Here is a 21,891-nt window from a genome sequence, read left to right as displayed (position 1 = left end):
TTTTAAAGTTCGATTTTAGTTGATCTTTTACTTCAAGTTTATCTAAAACAACCTGTAGTTTCAGTTCGGTTTTTAAAACATGAAACATCGATTAGCTTTAGTAGCATGCAATTGTATTGAGGTTTTTCTTTGGATTAGTTCATTCAAATTTTGAATAACAAGTAGTGCAAAACTTAGTTTCGAAATATGTTTTCCAGTTTCAATTAATAGAATATGCTGCATAAGTCTGCTTTCAATTAGTTTTTTTTGTATGTTGAAGAAATCGTTACGAAACAATTTTCCCTGATACGAGAGTAATAGGACTTTTTCAGTTTAACAAGGCTAGCTGGTTGCTGTCCAAGTAGCACAGATGGTTCCGACCCCCTAATTTATGAAATCGAGAAAAAATTGCTACAGAAAAACGTTTTTTTTTTTCATTTTTGTATAAAATCTGTTTTTTTTTTTCGAAAAGGGACAATTAAATTAAGTGGAAAAATGCACGAATGAGTGGAAAACATTAATAGCTAAAATGACTTTCGAACAGGTGATATTCAATTTCGAGGTCAATCTAATCAGATTCCTCTTTCAGCCTTTGTATCAGGTAATTTCTGTAAAAATTTGACAAATTTTTCTCGGACCTGCGACAACTTTTTTGTTGAATCCGAATCACGGATTCAATTTGATGGTTCCCTAAGCCATATAGATCCTTCACTCATTTGCGTGAGATTTTTCTTTCATGAAGACGTCTGAAGATTTTTTGCGCTCAAATTTTCATTTTAACTTTCGACATCAGAATTTTGTCTTTTCTTGAGTTAATTAACACTGTTAAATTGTCTAGAAAAACTTGGTTTATATTTTAAAAATCAAATGAAATTTGTAATTTGCTCAAGTTACGCTAAGATAAGTTTCGATGTTTTTGTTCATACATTTTCCTACCTATTGATGTATTAGTTTTGCTATTTAATTTAGCGAGCGTAGTGAATTACTACGACTTTTCTTTTTTCTCCAAGCTAACTCGCTAATAAAAGAGCTTATCGCGGGCATTTTTGCTAATAGTTATCACAATCTGTACCATTGGAAATTCCATAGCATCTGTTCTCTGCTTTGTTTGCGGCTAGTGTTTGCCGATTGTTAAGAGTCCGTGACTGAGAGGAAAGGACGTGAAAATCGGAATCTCGAGGTCGCAGGTCTGAATCCGACATTTTGCTAAACTTTTACTAATTCGAGGCTTATTTCTACTTTAACCTTGTTCACTTTATATAGCTGCTTTTCTGTCATTTTCTCGCTAGTGTTTGCGATGCGCAGCTCGGCCTCTGTATTAATTTTTCAAGCAATCGTGGATGCAAGGGGATGAATCCTCATCTCCAAGTCGGGCTTAGAATCCGGCTTAACGTTTGTTTTCAAGGGTTATTTCTAGATTATTCTTTTCAAATACTTTTCTCTGAAGATTGGTATATTTGCTTGTATCACTTAGGTTGTGAAGTTCTGCGTTGCTTTTTGTGCTTATTTTGTTAAAAGGTTCAAATCCCTCTTCAAGAATTTAATGTTTCAGCGATTTTTTTCGGAGATTCAATTTATTTCGGTTCTTGTTTTGAACACTATATGAAGAGGTTTGGCTTTTCCGGGATTGAGTTTTTTCCAAGCAAATTCATGCAGCACAAGAAAACGTCGGTCAAAATCAAATGGTAATGATATGTAAGATCTTCCAGTCATGGTTCGAGTTGCAATCGAAAATTTCCCGTGTCCTGAAAAATTGTTTTGAACGTTTGGCAAAAGGTGATGAGTGGAAAAGAGCGAGGAGTGTTCTAAAGGTAGTAAAATATGTTGCGTTTTCTCTATCCTTCCGAAGAATGGGTTTTAGAGGGATAACGAAGAACTGTTTGGCGTGGACTCTGTCAGGTGTGGAGTGCTTCTGTGGAAGCTGAGGGACTCCTCTTTGGACCAGCGCCTGGTTCCCTATGACTCACTATTTGAACTGCCTCTGGACCAGATGAAACCTCTCAAGCAGTTCCTGCCCGGTTTGACCCTAACAATGGCTCGTAGTTTCTTGACATCAATTTCAACGGATGCAGAAGGAAAAACTGCCCTTGTGTAAGTACTTGTTCGTGTTATTACGTTCTTTTGTTTCAATATCTAGTTTTTTCTCTGCCAAATGAAGTGATTTAGGATTATTTGATCGTAATCCTACCAGAAAAAAAAAGTCGTTTTCAGTGATGCTCAAACTGTTTAGAATTGATTCTTTTCCTGGAACGACCGCTGATTGGCTGAGACACAGAGGTGTTTGCTCGTCTCTCTTTCTCGCAGTGTACAACAACATTGCAGCTCAAGCAGACCAGTGGAACCCTCCAGGATACGATAACCTCAAGGACAAAATTGTGCCTATGTTCTCTTGTGTTAAGCCTTCGTACCTACTCAGGTTCCGATTCAACGAGTTGTGGCCGATGATTGACGAGTTGAGCTCGGTGGATCTGGACTGGCAGCGAGGTTCGGCCATCGTTCAGCAGATATTCGAGACATCTCAGTCTAGTGACTATAACGACCAGTTCTTTGTTCGGTTAGTGATCATTGATACGAGAAAGAACGTATAAAGTGCTCTCAGTTTTGTATCATTACTAGAAAAATAATTATAACCGTTCGAGTTCACGCTTTTACGGGATAAAAATGGAGATTCAGAATTGGTTTTCTCAAAAGTATCTTGTGATCATAAAATGTTGCTTTAGATTGAACCAGCTGAATAGATTCCTGACGATTGACTTGATTCAAACTCATCGCTTTGACGATATATTTATGAATGCTCTCCTGACCAAAAATTCACTTGTCGCAATTTCGGACCAGACAAATGATCCTCTGGTAAGCCAAATCAAAATATTCTCTGTAAAGGTCTAAAGTCGAGAATTTAAGCAGCGCATTTTCATTAACGCTTTTCTTCTTTTTTAAGTTCGCATTTAAGGTTTTTACCCTTGCAGTAAGCAAGAGGTTTTCAACAGGTACAAGACTTTTGTCTCTGGAAAGAAATTTGTGTACAGAATTTGCACGTGAAAACGTTTCATTGTTTTAATTACGAGTGTGATTTCATATTACGAAGTCTACTCTTATTCAAACCTAACTGGCAAATAAAAGTGTTTACACAAGCAAAGCTTCTGTTATAGGCTCAAGGTTTTACTCATTCAGTTTTTTCCAATAGCGTTGTCGGTCATAATTTTGCTTGTGTATGCGAACTGCAACTTCGCCTCTGTGTCATTTTTTGTAATCTGTTATATCTGCTGTATAAGTGGTTAGTGTTTACGCTAGCGTCAGCTTAGCGTATTATTTAGAACCTTCTTTTTTTCTAACATAAGTCGCAAATTTTAGTGCCAATTTTTTAACTCAATATATCTCGCAATTTTTTGAAATGCGTAATTTATACATTATGTGGCTTTGCGATTTGTTATATGCAAAGTTAGTGTGGAGTGGATGCCTTCAGTTTGATATATTCCAAACTGTTACTCGCGAAATTGTGTCTATTTGTATTTAGTGCTTACATTGCTGAATCGCATTGGTAGCTGCTTTATTCGTGACTAGTGTTTGACAGTGGTTTAGAGTGCGTGGCTGAGTGGTTAGTCGTGTTTTTCGCTAGTGTTTGCGAAGCTTCGCCTCTTTTTTGACGTTTTAAGCGACCATGGGGCAGATGAGGTCTTTATTCTTTACCATTTGGTCTGGGGAGCAACTCCACTGCATTTCAAAGTTTTTATTTTAAGCCTTGGCATTTAAATTTCTTGTATTTGCCTTTTTGGTGGCTAGTGTTTGTAGAATGAGAATTGATCAATGCGCTGATGAAGAGACGTGAGACGGTCGAGGGCTAAATGTTTAACTATTTTTGCCGTTTTTTGCTTGTTTGCGAAGCAGCTTCTTCGCTTTTCTTAAAGGATCAGTATTAGTTATGTGTATTTAACATTGTTAAAATCCCTGCTAAAAACGAGAAAGGCCTAGGTGGGTATAATTTTTTTGGCTTTTATTGTCTGTCTGCTTGTTTTTGTCGGCTCAGTTCCTGCAGAACGGTGTTCTTGAAGATTTCACATTTTCTAACATTCTGAATGTTACTTATGCAACCGAGTGAGTTTAGTGTAGTGTTATATTATGAATCTACCTATTCTCCACCCAAGTAAAAATAAGATTTTTCGGTAGCACTTGATGTTGTAGCTTTATATCTGGCTTAGTGTTGCTGGATAGCATTATATCTTTGTATCTAGTTTATTGGTCGCCAGTCTTTTGTTGTTGTTGATATGGAAGTGTAGTCTTGCCAATGCCATCGTTAAAGACTGGTATCCCTCGTACCGAATAGTTCGAATCGGACTGCTGCCGTGCCGGAGCATGCAAGGCAATTCTTCGCATTTTCTACACCTGGGGTCGGTTGAATGGTCCTGCAGGATGACCAGGGCCAGTGTTATTGCGTCTTTCCGTGTCTTGATGGCTTTTCTATCTCGAGTATTTGCTATAAACAGCCACAACTCCGGGGTGTGAGGGTGCCCGTCCTTGATAGACTTTTGATGCTAGCCCTCGCCGCCGCCAGAGACACCGGCTGCGGCGGTTTTCACTACTGGTGGCTTCATTTGCTATTCTGTCCGCCATCTCGTTGATAGGTATGTTAACATGGCTCGGTACCCACTGGATCTTCGTATTCACCTCCGCTTCTTCCAGTTTGTTCCTTAGCTCGTCAGTGTCCTTCGATCTGTTGTTAATCGCCTGTTTCTTAATTCCTGATAATTGACTATCCGTACAAATCAGGATCGTCCGGATGTCAGCCAAGCTATTTTTAATCCACTCGCTCGCACATCTCATCACTTCCCTTTCGTCATCATACGAAGACGTTAGCTCGCCTGCCTCTGCTCTGCTACCACCCCTGCCTCTGCTCTGCTGGCTCCAGCCACTGCTGACCCGTTGGCGTAGATGACGTCCGCTTCTTCTTCCGTGACGATTTTCAACGCTTTCCCCGCTCGTTCCTTCGTCCGGTTCTCTCTATGCAACTAATTCATAGCTTCCGAATTCCTTCTTCGGTCGATTCAAGGGGGTTTTTCAATTCCCGTGACTTCTTTGTTCTACAACTCTACCAGTAGCTGCTCTTCCACTCCTCGCATGCTTTCTCCAGTTGCTTCTCGCTACTTTGTGAGGGGGCCCCTGTCTACTGGCCACTTCTCTGGGGTGCTCAAGGGGGTCTCGCTTAGCTTTCTCACAGGACACCGCGGTGAGAAGTCGGCTTCTGGCTTAATGGCTAGGGACGTTGGCTTCCAGTCTAACTGCTTCCACAAGGGTAAAACAGGCCTGTCCAGTGATTCTTCTCAGGGCCTTGTTCTGCGCTCGGTCCAGTTTGTCAAGCTTGGTCCCCTAGATCCAAGGCTGCCAACCAGGTGCTGGGTTGTTGAGCACACTCTTCTGTGTCGCAAGAAACACTTTCCTGAGATGCTCCGTTCTCCACCCGATGTCGGAGGCACCAAGAACAGCCAGCGCCCGACACCGTTCCTCCACAGTCTTCGTCACCTTGTCCTTATGTACGGCTGAAAAGGGAACGTCCTGTCTAAGTTCGCACCAAGAAACCAAGGAATTTTTGATTGGGGTTGTATTCTAACTGCTTCCCTTCCAGCGTAATCCTGGGGACCCACTTTGCGTCTCCTGAGCCCGCAGCCAAGAAGGTGTCTTGCGCCATTCTTTGATGCGAATGAAGCGTCCATGGCGCAGATGCTAGGACGTCAGACTCTTTATCTCGATGTCGGGGGGTTTCGATTCCGGCATCTCAGTATTTTTATTACTTCAGTATAGTATTTTTTGTCACTTTTTGACCAGGCCAGGGCTGCTTTTTTGCCGTTTTCTCGTTACTGTTTTCCACCTGCAGCTTCGCCTTTGTGTTTTATCATTGAAATTAGTATAAAACATTTTTAACTCTGATTCGATTGAGTTTTTAGTGTAAATAATTTTGTATAATTTTTTTTCCATGCACTAATAGTAGTCAATCATTTTTTGTATCATAACAAGTGCGAAGCAAGTTTTGACGTTTTGTGAGTTTATTCATTTTCTGAGGAAAGATATAGATGTTTCAATTACAATTTTCTTGATTTTTTTTAATCAGCGACCAGAGTCGTTTCGGTCGGTCTACTTTTAGTAGACAAAAGTCATTTTTTGATAAGTTTTGTGTCAATCTTATGCGTTTAATTCGCCTCACATAATAAAGTTCTTTGCAAACTATTTCATGGCCACGTGGTTTAAATAAATAACTGTTTTTCTGTAGGGACCGGGTTGGTATTTAAAAGCAGAAGAGGATATTAGGGGGGCGTAAACCACCCCCCCCCCCCCCTCCCTCAGGTACTGTACCCCCTGCCGACCCAAAAGGTCCCCCTTGCACTTTTTTGAGATCTCCATTTTTGGCTGAAGAACCCTAAAGTTTTTCTAGAAGCGCCTTTGGGGCCAATGTATACTAGTTTTGAGGGGGAAGCGCGCGCCAAAATAATGCGATTTTTTGGTCAAATATTTCTAAAAAGTGCCCAAGACACTTTTTTGGCCTGTTTTTTCAATAATTCGCGTGCGGCCTAAAATATTTGGCTAAAACAACAGTTTTTTAGTGCTTTGGGAGAGCTTGGAAAATAAATTTTGTCGACCTAAAAAAAGATCAAAATTTTCCAAGTTTTTGAAAATACGCCCCCATCCCCCTCAAAATCCTGGTTCCGCCCCTGTTGAAAAGTATGAGGTTTTTAGTTTGAATTTGATTTTATATTTCATTGCATCTATTGTGTGGTCGTTTTCCGAGCTTCTTTTTGCAGTCTTTCTCTTGGGTTAACGAGGTACAATTTTTCCTGTGTTGCATTGTCAAGGTTATTCAAAATTTTTCAAATAAATTGAATATACGGCGATGTTCATAGCAGCAAGAACTCCGATGTTAAAATATATTATGCATTCGCTAAAAAACGATTGATTTGAACATTGTTTGCCCTAGCTTTTGGAGTGGCTATACTCTGAAGTGCGATCTGAGTTGTACCCGAACCCTCTGAGTGGGATCACTTCATCTGTGGACATGTACACTCTGGGCACTATGGTGGCCGCCATGACTGTCGCAGACATTCGCTCGTTCCAACCACGGGCAGTGAAAGAGAACGTGGGTGCATTCCAGTCCAAGGGACTCACGCCTGGACAGGTGGGTTACTCACAGAAACACACTTTTCTCCACTCACTTAAGCATTAAATGTTTATTTAAGTGTCGTGTGTGCTTTACTTTGTCACTAATAAAGGTGACCTGGAGTCAAGTGGTGTATCATATTGAAGCAGTTTAAGTCATCCTTGTTTTCAATATGTTTATAATTTCCGTGTAGGGAAAAATTGGTTTGAAAATTTTGCCCTCAGTCCAAGTTGCCTTCACTCCCCCACAGTTGGTCCTGCATCGAGTAGGACCAGTTTTTTTTTTAAAAAAAAACAGCCTTTGTTAAGCTGTTCAGCATTTTGTGTAGAACCTCTATTATTCCCTTGCCTAATAAAAGCTACATACAATTTTTTGGCTAAGTTTCTGGGCTGATTGTAGTTGCGGATCGTGGTGGGCTTCGAACTACCGAAATTTTGACAAAGGTGGAGGTCTTAGCCACTTAAAAGTTGCTCCTCTTTCCTCGCCCGAAGGCAACAAGCATAGATGATGGTGATTTTTCCTTCTTTAAATTAGTTTGAAACGACGTTTTCTTAACGCTTCGTTGTTTTCTGATTACAAGTTTGATGCACGATCATCAAAGATGGATCCAGCTAAGGTTTGTTTAACAGGAAAGCATATGGGAAGAGAATTCATAAATGCGCCCACTACTATGATCCTCTAGTGTTCTGAAAATCTGCAAGCCATGCTCTTTTTGCTGATAGCTTAAAGAACTTAATTATAAAATGAAACCATCAAAACATCTCTTGTAAAAGTAATATTACATCAACCGTGATTGAGAGCATCTAGCTGAATCAATTTCCATTAATCTTTTGATCAAATTTTAAATTTCATGAACACTTGCAGTTCTGTCTGCTACTTAATTAGAAAACGATTTTTTTTGTCGTTTTTTAATGTGTTATTTGGATCAATATCAATATGAATGCAATTCGCCTTAAAACCGATTTCATTTATCAATCTGCTCGGTGTAATTTAATTTAGAGTTCAAGTTTAAAGCGTTCATGCTGTGTTTTAGATGGTGACCCTGGTGGACATATACATGACAGAAGGCAACTTTGATGTCCTTACTGTGAGTCGAAGTTGAAAAAAGTTACAATTTTCATATTCCTTGTTGTGTCTTGTAATCGGGAACTAGACTTTTTCCCGTCAGCAACTTTTCTTACAAGTTTTTGATTTGCTTAATTATTGAATCTCAACCTTTTCATGTTCCTTTGCGCTTGAACTAGATGAAATGCCGTCGCCTTTGAACTTTAAGTTTCGGGGTTTGAATCCCGCCGGACCTTATTTTTTCCAGTACGTATGCAATTGAAAAAAATTTTCCAGTAAAAATTGATTTGTCGGATTTTCGTTTATTTGATCAATATTTGTCGCTTAATTGCTACTTAACGGATTTTTCTGGGATTGTAAGCAGGTATCTTGATAGTTGCAACTGTAGTTTGTTTAATGATGACTTGAAACTTTAAAAGTTATTTATAAAATCTTTTTTTTTTCGGCTCAGAGATAGCCGGATTTGTTTCCAATTCGCAAGTTTGGTTCCGTTGCTAACGTTTGATTTTATGTTTTTTCAAAATGTATGGGATTGGGTTTTTACCCTCGTGAAAAGCAGGGCTATTGCAATCAAGTACTAGACGAAATGGTCTAAATTAGAAATAGTAAATTTAGGTTTAGTTCATAATGAATTCCAATTTCTCTGCGTCTGCGGTACTTTCTGTCTGGAGGTAACGAATCCGCATGGGACGGCAAAGGTCCTGGGTTCGAATCTGACAGGACCTGTTTTTTCAAAATGGGAAATAGTCCGTTTCAAGAAAAAATTGTCGGCTAATTGTTGTCTGCTTGTGTTTTGTCTTAGTTGCCTAATTGTGGAATTGCTTTTTTTTGTAAATTTTTTCTTCATAATAGTTTCTTTCAGTGCTCTGATCTACCTCTGCTGTTTGTAATTTCAACAACCTTGACTTCGTGTAATTTTTTGTTTTCTCGCTTCAAATTTTTCTACTGCCAAAATGTTTTCGGTCTACTTTTTATGGGCTTAGTGACCCAATTTTTGAGTCGTTCCAATGGAAACATAATTTCGATGCTCAACTCTGGATCACACAAAATCCTAAAAATCTTAGTAGAAATTATAGTTCAATTTTTTTCATGACAACAATTTTTTCGGCTTTTTTGTTTTCTTATCTTTTTTTTGGCTCGATAGGCATCGGCCTATATTATATCGGCTTATTAGCCTGGCCTCATATTGCTTCTTTCGACGAGCGAAAAAATTTGTAATTAATTTATTTCGCATTTTTGTTTATTTCTTTTCTAGGCTTAATAGGTTTCGACCTATATTATATCAGCTTAGTTGCCTCATACTGTTTTATTTGATGAGCAAATAAAATTTTGAGTGTTTGCGTGCTTCAAGGTCGAAGTGGAGTTAACTTTTCATAAGTCTTGTGAATTTTTTTCGTCTTAAAGTGTTTCCGTCGAAAGGATTTTCGGCTTTGTTACTGCTGGGTTGATTATCTTCCGATGCGAATTCCACCTTCTATTGTCTTGGCATGTTTTTGTTTCAAAACTAGCCTTATTCAATTTGATAGATCTTGTTTTTTGCGACATTTTCAATTTTTTTATTGTTCTATATCGCAAGTGGTGTGAAGCCCAGCTTCGCCTGTGTTTATTTATTTTTTTTGAAACTTTTTGAATTTTTTTTTATTTTTTGCAAAAATTCTAGTTTTTCTCAAAATTTATTCTAGTGATTTTTTAAAAACGTTATCAATCGATTTCCCGATCCAGATGTCTACTCCCCTGTGTGCCTGCATACTCGCTCAGTCTCTCTTTTTTTACACCTATGTATACAGCCAAAAAGTCTGATGGGGGAATATTTGACCCATATTTTTTCAAAAACTACACTCTCAAAACTGAGATTTTAATTTCAATGGCTAGAAAGGATTTGTAAAGCTGCCATGCATAAGCAATTATGCTCAAATTTATATTCTTATAGAGGTACGGCCCTCGGTTTAGAAAATTTTTTTAGTTTTAGACCGTTTTTTGTTTCCTTGACTGTTCTCGACAATTAAACTCTCAAATCCGAATTTGTGGGATCAATGGAGATAACCGGCAGGCGAGCTTCCCTTTTTTTAGCGGCCTCTCACAATAATTTTTACACAAACAATTATCGCTCTCGGAAAAGTAAAATTTTTGGTGTTTTGGCCGTTTTTTTTTTTAAACCTTTCTCAAAAACCTTTCTTTAAGTTTTCAAAAAAGCGATCGTCCAATATCTGAGATTTTGGTTTCAATCCGAAGAAATGGTTATATGAAGCTCTTTTGTATAAGTGGTTATACCGAAATTTTGTTGAAACACGAAGTTATGGCCCTCGGAAAAGTCAATTTTTTTTCAACTTTTTGACCATTTTTTTTTTCTGTTTGACTTTTCTCGATAACTATCTTGCCAAATCTGGTATCATAGGTCTAAGTGGTTCAATAAGTGGTTAAATGTCTACCCTTATTAAGATTAATGAACGTAGTGAAGATTCTTATATATGTCTTGCTGATTTTTTTTATTCAGGAAAAAGTCTTATAATATTGATGCACTTAGGTATAATGCACTTTTTGAGTTCAATTGAAATTCATCAGCTGAAAGTGACGTAGTTAGCACTCTCCAAATACGAACAATGAAATGGCGGAGAAACTTGAACGATTTTTACTTTCAAAATTGGAATTTATTTTGAAGATAAAGATTTTGAATCTTAAAATGTTCTAGAAATTTCAAGAGCTTAAAGGGATCTATTTTTTTTCTTTGAAATTCGAAAGTTGAGTTTTTTTGAAGAAAACCAGTGTTTTTTTAATGTTAGCTTGCGTTCATTACTCTTTTCCATTGTTAAAAGATTGCGCTCAAATTCTTCCAGAAAGAAGTTATGGCCTTCAAACAAGTCAAAGGTTCGAAGCTTAAGATATGAAGCTTTGACCGTTTATGGAAACTTTTTGACTTCACAACCCTCAGATTATGCGCTCAGTCGAGAAACCCAGTTTTTGGATTCTTTCTACTTAAGCTACCGCGACCTGATTTTGCAGAAAAAAGTATGGATACCGGAAAATCAAGTTTTTGAATTTTTGACCATTTTATTACAAAATATATATCAAAGCCGAGATGATAATCTCAATTGATAGAACCGGTTGCGAGAAGCAAAGGTTGGTTTTATCACAAAAGTGACTATCTTAAATTGTGTTTAAAATTCGAAATGCTGGAGCTGACATTTTTTTTCTTTGAAGTTGTGAAGTTGATTTTTTTCAAGAAACAATTGAAATTCATCAGCTGAAAGTGACGTAGTTAGCACTCTCCAAATACGAACAATGAAATGGCGGAAAAACTTGAACGATTTTTAGTTTCAAAATTGGAATTTATTTTGAAGATAAAGATTTTGAATCTTAAAATGTTCTAGAAATTTCAAGAGCTTAAAGGGCATCTATTTTTTTTTCTTTGAAATTCGAAAGTTGAGTTTTTTTGAAGAAAACCAGCGTTTTTTTAATGTTAGCTTGCGTTCATTACTCTTTTCCAATGTTAAAAGATTGCGCTCAAATTCTTCCAGAAAGAAGTAAGGCCTTCAAACAAGTCAAAGGTTTGAAGCTTAAGATTTGAAGCTTTGACCGTTTATGGAAACTTTTTGACTTCACAACCCTCAGATTATGCGCTCAGTCGAGAAACTCAGTTTTTGGATTCTTTCTACTTAAGCTGCCGCGACCTGATTTTGCAGAAAAAAGTATGGATACCGGAAAATCAAGTTGTTAAGTTTATTCAAAAATATTTGATTTTTTTTTAAAACTACCCGTTCAAAGCCGAGAAGCAAAGGTTCATTTTGTCACAGAAGTGACAATCTTAAATTGTGGTTAACATGCGAATGCTGAAAAGAGCTGACATTTTTTTTCTTTGATGTTGCAAAGTAGATTTTTTTTTCTTCAAAAAACAAGTCAGTTGTTCGTTTCTGTTTCCTTGGGTTCTTGGACTCAGAAACGAACAGCTGACTTGTTTTTTGAAAAAAAAATCAACGTCACAACTGCAAAGAAAAAAATGTCAGCTCTTTTCAGCATTTCGAATTTTAAACTTAGCCAGCAACTACTTGTTGGCTAAGTTTTAGAGCGGGCAGTTTGCTTAACAAGTTGACGAATCATTTGTGATGACATAATCAATTTCAGGAAAATTCAAATTAAATTGTTTGTTGCCATTACTGGTAACTACGGGTTGTCTTGATAGCGTACTTTTATCTAGTATCATTTCTAAGTTTATCAACACGGATTTTAGATAATTTTATCTTTTTGCTCTGGCTTTATTCAGAGTAATGAACGTAATTAATGAGTACTCTTATATAGGTCTTGGCGATTTTTTATTTTGTGTTTTAAGGAAAACTTTTCGCGCTTATTTTTGATTTTTCGCTGTTTGGTTTTTTCAGTTGACGTCATTTCCTTTGTTAAAAGAAAGGCAATTTACCGATCAGCAAATGTGTAGTTTTAACGAAAAACGTGATCAACTTCTAATTTCGAAAATCGAATTTAAATATGAGATTACCCAGTGAAATATATTAATTACTTGTTGATCCAGCTTGTTTAAATTGGTGTAATTTAATCCAAAATGTCAATCATAAATCCAAAGAGCTTGAAGGGCATCTTTTTTTAAATTTGAAATTTGAGATTTTTCAAAAGTGGAACTTCTAGTTTCTGAAGTGGAGTTTTTTTTTCAAATTCCCAGCGAAAAAAACTTTTTTTCTTGTTGATCCAGGTTTCTCAAAAAGGGTTACTTTCATAAAAAAGGGGTCAAATTTAAAGTACTAGTGATCTTCAGAGAGCTTTAGAACCATATATCTATTAATTAGATATTCGAATGCTGGCTTCACTTTTATCGCCATGCTCAAGCTTTTCAACGTACCAGTGATGCATTTCGAAAAAATTTCATGGTTAAGCTATATGGTATTTTGCTCCGGTTAAATATTTGTTGATTTTCCCATTTGATTTCAGGGTTTATTTCACTAAGTTTGAAATAAGCAAACCAAGAGTGGTATGCTGTCAGGCTTCCACGTGGGTCGCCAATGTGGCATCAAATTATGAATACCCAAATCATTTTAGTTATAAGATACTACTTTTGTGATTTTTGAATAAAGAAATTTGACAAAAATTTAAATACTCAAATTTGTAGTTGTGTGTTGTCATGTAGTCTCAGGGCCTGCAAATCTTGCCTCCAGATATGACTGCTCAATTTCCTGTAGTTTTCGAGAAAAGACTTTTTAAAATTTTTTTTCTTCAAAATATCAGAAAACTTTGATTTGAAAAAGTTCGAAATATTCGAAATTTCCAACTTGTGATTGGAAACAATGAGGTATTCTCAGGAGGTGAAAATCTGGCTTTCAATTGCGACTGCTCAAATGCTTTAGGTTTCCGAGACATGACGTTTTTTTCAAAAAACTTGATTAAAAAAATTATGAAATCCTTAATGCCTCAGGAGTTCATATCTTGACTGCTCAATGCCAAATTTGACTGCTCAATGCATTTCACTTTCCTAGATATTGCGTTTTATGATTTTTCAATTATTTTCAAAAGTTCCAGTTTTTAAAAAAATACATCTCAAATTTTGAATTGGTTGACTCATTTGTGGTGTGAAGTGGGTTACTACCAGCAGTTGCAGATATGGCCTCCATCGTAATATTTTTGCTCAAATTGTTTACGTTTTCGAAATTGATATTTCAAATGAGATTTCAGAAATTTTATTAATATTTCAGGCCATTTTAGGGTTTTGTTTCTGAATTCAAAATTCGAACATCTGAAACCCATTAGTTCGGAGATTTAGCCATTTTAGTTTTAACAGAACCTCAAAGTTGAAAACTTTTTATCGTCCAACTTTTGAAATTATATGTGTTGTTGGATGCCCCCGTATAATGTCACTGTTGCATTCCTTCCTTTGTTTTTCATATGTTTGATATATAAGCAGTTTTCACGTTTTTTAAATCTATTTGAAGCTTGAAGTTACACGCTAGTTTTTATTTAAAATTTGCAATTTTTTTGCATTTATTTGCGTTCATTACGCTTTTCCAACTGTCAGTTGGCTATGCTTTGTTTTTGTTTGCACCAAGTTATGCAATCTTTTTTTTCCGGCTCAACAAACGTCGACCCAAGTATAATCGGCTTAGTCACCGCTGCGCAATTTTTTATGCTTATTTAAAGCTGTCAATCGTCTTCCTGATTGCGTGCTCCAAAATTTCAGTTTTTTTTCCCGCAAAATAGTTTCCTTCAATGCACATCGAGACAAACGTATTTTGGTATATCATGATTTTTAAACTTTTCTTTTCTCATGCTTTGTCTCTTTTTCTGACGGCTAATTGTGTTGTATCGGTGGAAGGCTGATTTTGCATGTGTTAAAACTGCTCCTAAAGTTACAATAAAAGAGTAAAAGAGCCTTGAACCTCTTACCCGCGCTACCCTGAATGGTGGTCTCATTTTTCAATTTAAGAAAGATTTCCACAAGTTATTTCGATTCCGACTATTGAAAATTGGGAGGCACTTCGGGTGTTTTTTAGTTTTTGTTTTTCACGCTAAATCAGGCACCAGACGAATCGGGTCTCCCCTTGTTGGCTGACTGACTCTAAAGTTTTTCTAAAGGCGCCTTTGGCGCCAAAATAAACCATTTTTGAGGGGCAACGCGCGCCGAAAATGCGATTTTTGGCCAACATATTCCAAAAAGTGACTGAGAACTCCTTTTTTGGCCTGTTTTTTTTTAGAAAATTGCCCGCGGCGCTGAAATTTTGGTGAAAATGGGATTTTTATAGTGATTTGGGAGAGCTTAGAAAATCAATTCTGAGCAAAAAAAAAAGGTCGACAAAATTTTTTTGTTTTCAAAATCCCCCCTTCGAAAAAATCTTAGGCCCACCCTAAAATCAGGTATCACAAATAATCATTGGATAGGTTTCAGTGATATAACGTATCAAAGCTCTTTTAGTCGTGATTCGAACGATGTTTAAGTTTTTTTCTGTGTCGAGAAAAACCGATTCGAAATTTTTGATTTTTAGTCTAATTTCGAGCGTCTAAAGGTGAACGAGCAAGCAGGCTCGCAATAGCTTATTTATACTTGATTTAAGCCTCGAAAATTAGTTTTTTTTCCTTTGAAATTTTGAGATTCAAAATTTAAAAAAAATTCTGCGAAAAATTTGTTTTCGGTTTTTTTTTAAAATTTTTCTAGTCATTTTCTACCAAAACTGTTGTCCAACTTTCCTAATGCAAAAAAAACGATACTAATTTTAAAAACCTGTTTTACTTTTTTGAGATTATGGTCGGAAATTCTGTTTGATTGGCACAGCAACCGGCTATCCTAGTTTTAATTTCGGTTTGTTTTTACCTCAGTTGAATAGCAGAGACCTGGAGAATTTGAGACGTCTGATTCCGTTTCTAAACTACAACAGATTCATAACCATGGCAGATAATTTTATCTTTTTGCTCTGGCTTTATTCAGAGTAATGAACGTAATGAGTACTCTTATATAGGTCTTGGCGATTTTTTATTTTGTGTTTTAAGGAAAACTTTTCGCGCTTATTTTTGATTTTTCGCTGTTTGGTTTTTCCAGTTGACGTCATTTCCTTTGTTAAAAGAAAGGCAATTTACCGATCAGCAAATGTGTAGTTTTAACGAAAAACGTGATCAACTTCTAATTTCGAAAATCGAATTTGATTATGAGATTACCCAGTGAAATATATTAATTACTTGTTGATCCAGCTTGTTTAAATTGGTGTAATTTAATCCAAAATGTCAATCATAAATCCAAAGAGCTTGAAGGGCATCTTTTTTTTAATTTGAAATTTGAGATTTTTCAAAAGTGGAACTTCTAGTTTCTGAAGTGGAGTTTTTTTTTCAAATTCCCAGCGAAAAAAACTTTTTTTCTTGTTGATCCAGGTTTCTCAAAAAGGGTTACTTTCATAAAAAAAGGGGTCAAATTTAAAGTACTAGTGATCTTCAGAGAGCTTTAGAACCATATATCTATTAATTAGATATTCGAATGCTGGCTTCACTTATATCGCCATGCTCAAGCTTTTCAACGTACCAGTGATGCATTTCGAAAAAATTTCATGGTTAAGCTATATGGTATTTTGTTCCGGTTAAATTTTTGTTGATTTTCCCATTTGATTTCAGGGTTTATTTCACTAAGTTTGAAATAAGCAAACCAAGAGTGGTATGCTGTCAGGCTTCCACGTGGGTCGCCATTGTGGCATCAAATTATGAATACCCAAATCATTTTAGTTATAAGATACTACTTTTCTGATTTTTGAATAAAGAAATTTGACAAAAATTTAAATCCTCAAATTTGTAGTTGTGTGTTGTCATGTAGTCTCAGGGCCTGCAAATATTGCCTCCAGATATGACTGCTCAATTTCCTGTAGTTTTCGAGATAAGACTTTTTAAAATTTTTTTTCTTCAAAATATCAGAAAACTTTGATTTGAAATTTCCAACCTTGTGATTGGAAACAGTGAGGTATTCTCAGGAGGTGAAAATCTGGCTTTCAATTGCGACTGCTCAAATGCTTTAGGTTTCCGAGACATGAAATTTTTTTCAAAAAACTTGATTAAAAAAATTATGAAATCCTTAATGCCTCAGGAGTTCATATCTTGACTGCTCAATGCCAAATTTGACTGCTCAATGCATTTCACTTTCCTAGATATTGCGTTTTATGATTTTTCAATTATTTTCAGAAGTTCCAGTTTTCAAAAAAAATACATCTCAAATTTTGAATTGGTCGACTCATTTGTGGTGTGAAGTGGGTTACTACCAGCAGTTGCAGATATGGCCTCCATCGTAATATTTTTGCTCAAATTGTTTACGTTTTCGAAATTGATATTTCAAATGAGATTTCAGAAATTTTATTGATATTTCAGGCCATTTTAGGGTTTTGTTTCTGAATTCAAAATTCGAACATCTGAAACCCATTAGTTCGGAGATTTAGCCATTTTAGTTTTAACAGAACCTCAAAGTTGAAAACTTTCTATCGTCCAACTTTTGAAATTATACATGTTGTTGGATGCCCCCGTATAATGTCACTGTTGCATTCCTTCCTTTGTTTTTCATATGTTTGATATATAAGCAGTTTTCACGTTTTTTAAATCTATTTGAAGCTTGAAGTTACACGCTAGTTTTTATTTAAAATTTGCAAGTTTTTTGCATTTATTTGCGTTCATTACGCTTTTCCAACTGTCAGTTGGCTATGCTTTGTTTTTGTTTGCACCAAGTTATGCAATCTTTTTTTTCCGGCTCAACAAACGTCGACCCAAGTATAATCGGCTTAGTCACCGCTGCGCAATTTTTTATGCTTATTTAAAGCTGTCAGTCGTCTTCCTGATTGCGTGCTCCAAAATTTCAGTTTTTTTTCCCGCAAAATAGTTTCCTTGCACATCGAGACAAACGTATTTTGGTATATCATGATATTTAAACTTTTCTTTTCTCATGCTTTGTCTCTTTTTCTGACGGCTAATTGTGTTGTATCGGTGGAAGGCTGATTTTGCATGTGTTAAAACTGCTCCTAAAGTTACAATAAAAGAGTAAAAGAGCCTTGAACCTCTTACCCGCGCTACCCTGAATGGTGGTCTCATTTTTCAATTTAAGAAAGATTTCCACAAGTTATTTCGATTCCGACTATTGAAAATTGGGAGGAACTTCGGGTGTTTTTTAGTTTTTGTTTTTCACGCTAAATCAGACACCACCCTAAAATCAGGTATCACAAATAATCATTGGATAGGTTTCAGTGATATAACATATCAAAGCTCTTTTAGTCGTGATTCGAACGATGTTTAAGTTTTTTTCTGTGTCGAGAAAAACCGATTCGAAATTTTTGATTTTTAGTCTAATTTCGAGCGTCTAAAGGTGAACGAGCAAGCAGGCTCGCAATAGCTTATTTATACTTGATTTAAGCCTCGAAAATTAGTTTTTTTTCCTTTGAAATTTTGAGATTCAAAATTAAAAAAAAATTCCGCGAAAAACTTTGTTTTCGGTTTTTTTAAAAATTTTTTCTAGTCATTTTCTACCAAAACTGTTGTCCAACTTTCCTAATGCAAAAAAACTATACTAATTTTAAAAACCTGTTTTACTTTTTTGAGATTATGGTCGGAAATTCTGTTTGATTGGCACAGCAACCGGCTATCCTAGTTTTAATTTCGGTTTGTTTTTACCTCAGTTGAATAGCAGAGACCTGGAGAATTTGAGACGTCTGATTCCGTTTCTAAACTACAACAGATTCATAACCATGGCAGATAATTTTATCTTTTTGCTCTGGCTTTATTCAGAGTAATGAACGTAATGAGTACTCTTATATAGGTCTTGGCGATTTTTTATTTTGTGTTTTAAGGAAAACTTTTCGCGCTTATTTTTGATTTTTCGCTGTTTGGTTTTTTCAGTTGACGTCATTTCCTTTGTTAAAAGAAAGGCAATTTACCGATCAGCAAATGTGTAGTTTTAACGAAAAACGTGATCAACTTCTAATTTCGAAAATCGAATTTAAATATGAGATTACCCAGTGAAATATATTAATTACTTGTTGATCCAGCTTGTTTAAATTGGTGTAATTTAATCCAAAATGTCAATCATAAATCCAAAGAGCTTGAAGGGCATCTTTTTTTTAATTTGAAATTTGAGATTTTTCAAAAGTGGAACTTCTAGTTTCTGAAGTGGAGTTTTTTTTTCAAATTCCCAGCGAAAAAAACTTTTTTTCTTGTTGATCCAGGTTTCTCAAAAAGGGTTACTTTCATAAAAAAAGGGGTCAAATTTAAAGTACTAGTGATCTTCAGAGAGCTTTAGAACCATATATCTATTAATTAGATATTCGAATGCTGGCTTCACTTATATCGCCATGCTCAAGCTTTTCAACGTACCAGTGATGCATTTCGAAAAAATTTCATGGTTAAGCTATATGGTATTTTGCTCCGGTTAAATTTTTGTTGATTTTCCCATTTGATTTCAGGGTTTATTTCACTAAGTTTGAAATAAGCAAACCAAGAGTGGTATGCTGTCAGGCTTCCACGTGGGTCGCCAATGTGGCATCAAATTATGAATACCCAAATCATTTTAGTTATAAGATACTACTTTTGTGATTTTTGAATAAAGAAATTTGACAAAAATTCAAATCCTCAAATTTGTAGTTGTGTGTTGTCATGTAGTCTCAGGGCCTGCAAATCTTGCCTCCAGATATGACTGCTCAATTTCCTGTAGTTTTCGAGATAAGACTTTTTAAAAAATTTTTTCTTCAAAATATCAGAAAACTTTGAATTGAAAAAGTTCGAAATATTCGAAATTTCCAACTTGTGATTGGAAACAGTGGGGTATTCTCAGGAGGTGAAAATCTGGCTTTCAATTGCGACTGCTCAAATGCTTTAGGTTTCCGAGACATGACGTTTTTTTTCAAAAAACTTGATTAAAAAAATTATGAAATCCTTAATGCCTCAGGAGTTCATATCTTGACTGCTCAATGCCAAATTTGACTGCTCAATGCATTTCACTTTCCTAGATATTGCGTTTTATGATTTTTCAATTATTTTCAAAAGTTCCAGTTTTCAAAAAAATACATCTCAAATTTTGAATTGGTCGACTCATTTGTGGTGTGAAGTGGGTTACTACCAGCAGTTGCAGATATGGCCTCCATCGTAATATTTTTGCTCAAATTGTTTACGTTTTCGAAATTGATATTTCAAATGAGATTTCAGAAATTTTATTGATATTTCAGGCCATTTTAGGGTTTTGTTTCTGAATTCAAAATTCGAACATCTGAAACCCATTAGTTCGGAGATTTAGCCATTTTAGTTTTAACAGAACCTCAAAGTTGAAAACTTTTTATCGTCCAACTTTTGAAATTATACATGTTGTTGGATGCCCCCGTATAATGTCACTGTTGCATTCCTTCCTTTGTTTTTCATATGTTTGATATATAAGCAGTTTTCACGTTTTTTAAATCTATTTGAAGCTTGAAGTTACACGCTAGTTTTTATTTAAAATTTGCAAGTTTTTTGCATTTATTTGCGTTCATTACGCTTTTCCAACTGTCAGTTGGCTATGCTTTGTTTTTGTTTGCACCAAGTTATGCAATCTTTTTTTTCCGGCTCAACAAACGTCGACCCAAGTATAATCGGCTTAGTCACCGCTGCGCAATTTTTTATGCTTAATTAAAGCTGTCAATCGTCTTCCTGATTGCGTGCTCCAAAATTTCAGTTTTTTTCCCGCAAAATAGTTTCCTTCAATGCACATCGAGACAAACGTATTTTGGTATATCATGATTTTTAAACTTTTCTTTTCTCATGCTTTGTCTCTTTTTCTGACGGCTAATTGTGTTGTATCGGTGGAAGGCTGCTTTTGCATGTGTTAAAACTGCTCCTAAAGTTACAGTAAAAGAGTAAAAGAGCCTTGAACCTCTTACCCGCGCTACCCTGAATGGTGGTCTCATTTTTCAATTTAAGAAAGATTTCCACAAGTTATTTCGATTCCGACTATTGAAAATTGGGAGGAACTTCGGGTGTTTTTTAGTTTTTGTTTTTCACGCTAAATCAGGCACCAGACGAATCGGGTCTCCCCTTGTTGGCTGACTGACTCTAAAGTTTTTCTAAAGGCGCCTTTGGCGCCAAAATATACCATTTTTGAGGGGCAACGCGCGCCGAAAACGCGATTTTTGGCCAACATTTTCCAAAAAGTGACTGAGAACTCCTTTTTTTGGCCTATTTTTTTTTTAGAAAATTGCCCGCGGCGCTGAAATTTTGGTGAAAATGGGATTTTTATAGTGATTTGGGAGAGCTTAGAAAATCAATTCTGAGCAAAAAAAAAAAAGGTCGACAAAATTTTTTTTTTTAAATCCCCCCTTCGATAAAATCTTAGACCCACCCTGAAATCAGGTATCACAAATAATCATTGGATACGTTTCAGTGATATATCATATCAAAGCTCTTTTAGTCGTGATTCGAACGATGTTTAAGTTTTTTTTGTGTCGAGAAAAACCGATTCGAAATTTTTGATTTTTAGTCTAATTTCGAGCGTCTAAAGGTGAACGAGCAAGCAGGCTCTCAATAGCTTATTTATACTTGATTTAAGCCTCGAAAATTAGTTTTTTTTCCTTTGAAATTTTGAGATTCAAAATTTAAAAAAATTCTGCGAAAAACTTTGTTTTCGATTTTTTTAAAAATTTTTCTAGTCATTTTCTACCAAAACTGTTGTCCAACTTTCCTAATGCAAAAAAACTATACTAATTTTAAAAACCTGTTTTACTTTTTTGAGATTATGGTCGGAAATTCTGTTTGATTGGCACAGCAACCGGCTATCCTTGTTTTAATTTCGGTTTGTTTTTACCTCAGTTGAATAGCAGAGACCTGGAGAATTTGAGACGTCTGATTCCGTTTCTAAACTACAACAGATTCATAACCATGGAAGTCAGCACCATCAACTTGCAACTGGTGCTGTTGAAGGATCTAGCTGTCAGATCGAGACACAAGTTCCCACTCACTCCAGCACAGAAATTCGCCATCAGCGGACAGGTATTTTTCGGAATATAAACAGAACGACTATGTAACCCGTCTTTCAGGCAGGAATGGGATCCCATTTGAAGATAAGAAACTGGTCTATTTTTAGCCGGTCCACTCTAGTTTTAGTAAAAATGCACGCAATGCATGACAAGTAAAAAGTTTGCTTTCAAAGGGTTATCACATCCCAGTTAGGGAGATGTCTTGATGACCATCAATTTGTCGAAGCATGAGGCCAAATTGTGGGTTTTGTTCAACCTTCG

The 21,891-nt window shown here is 36.0% G+C and overlaps 1 protein-coding gene across 1 annotated transcript in view; it reads left to right on the top strand.

The window, feature by feature from the left end:
* LOC134844878 (uncharacterized) overlaps window positions 1-21,891 on the top strand; it is a 527,221-nt gene that overhangs the window by 498,105 nt on the left and 7,225 nt on the right. Inside the window, exons 6-12 of the mRNA XM_063861698.1 lie at window positions 1,841-2,070; window positions 2,210-2,533; window positions 2,700-2,829; window positions 6,941-7,138; window positions 8,154-8,207; window positions 15,494-15,565; window positions 21,464-21,643. Of these exons, the coding sequence (XP_063717768.1) occupies window positions 1,841-2,070; window positions 2,210-2,533; window positions 2,700-2,829; window positions 6,941-7,138; window positions 8,154-8,207; window positions 15,494-15,565; window positions 21,464-21,643 (1,188 nt within the window). The remainder of the gene's footprint in view (window positions 1-1,840; window positions 2,071-2,209; window positions 2,534-2,699; window positions 2,830-6,940; window positions 7,139-8,153; window positions 8,208-15,493; window positions 15,566-21,463; window positions 21,644-21,891) is intronic.

This window comes from Symsagittifera roscoffensis, chromosome 4 (assembly GCF_963678635.1).
Source record: "Symsagittifera roscoffensis chromosome 4, txSymRosc1.1, whole genome shotgun sequence".
NCBI classification, from domain to species: Eukaryota; Metazoa; Xenacoelomorpha; order Acoela; family Convolutidae; genus Symsagittifera; species Symsagittifera roscoffensis.
This window is presented reverse-complemented; position numbering and strand designations above follow the sequence as displayed.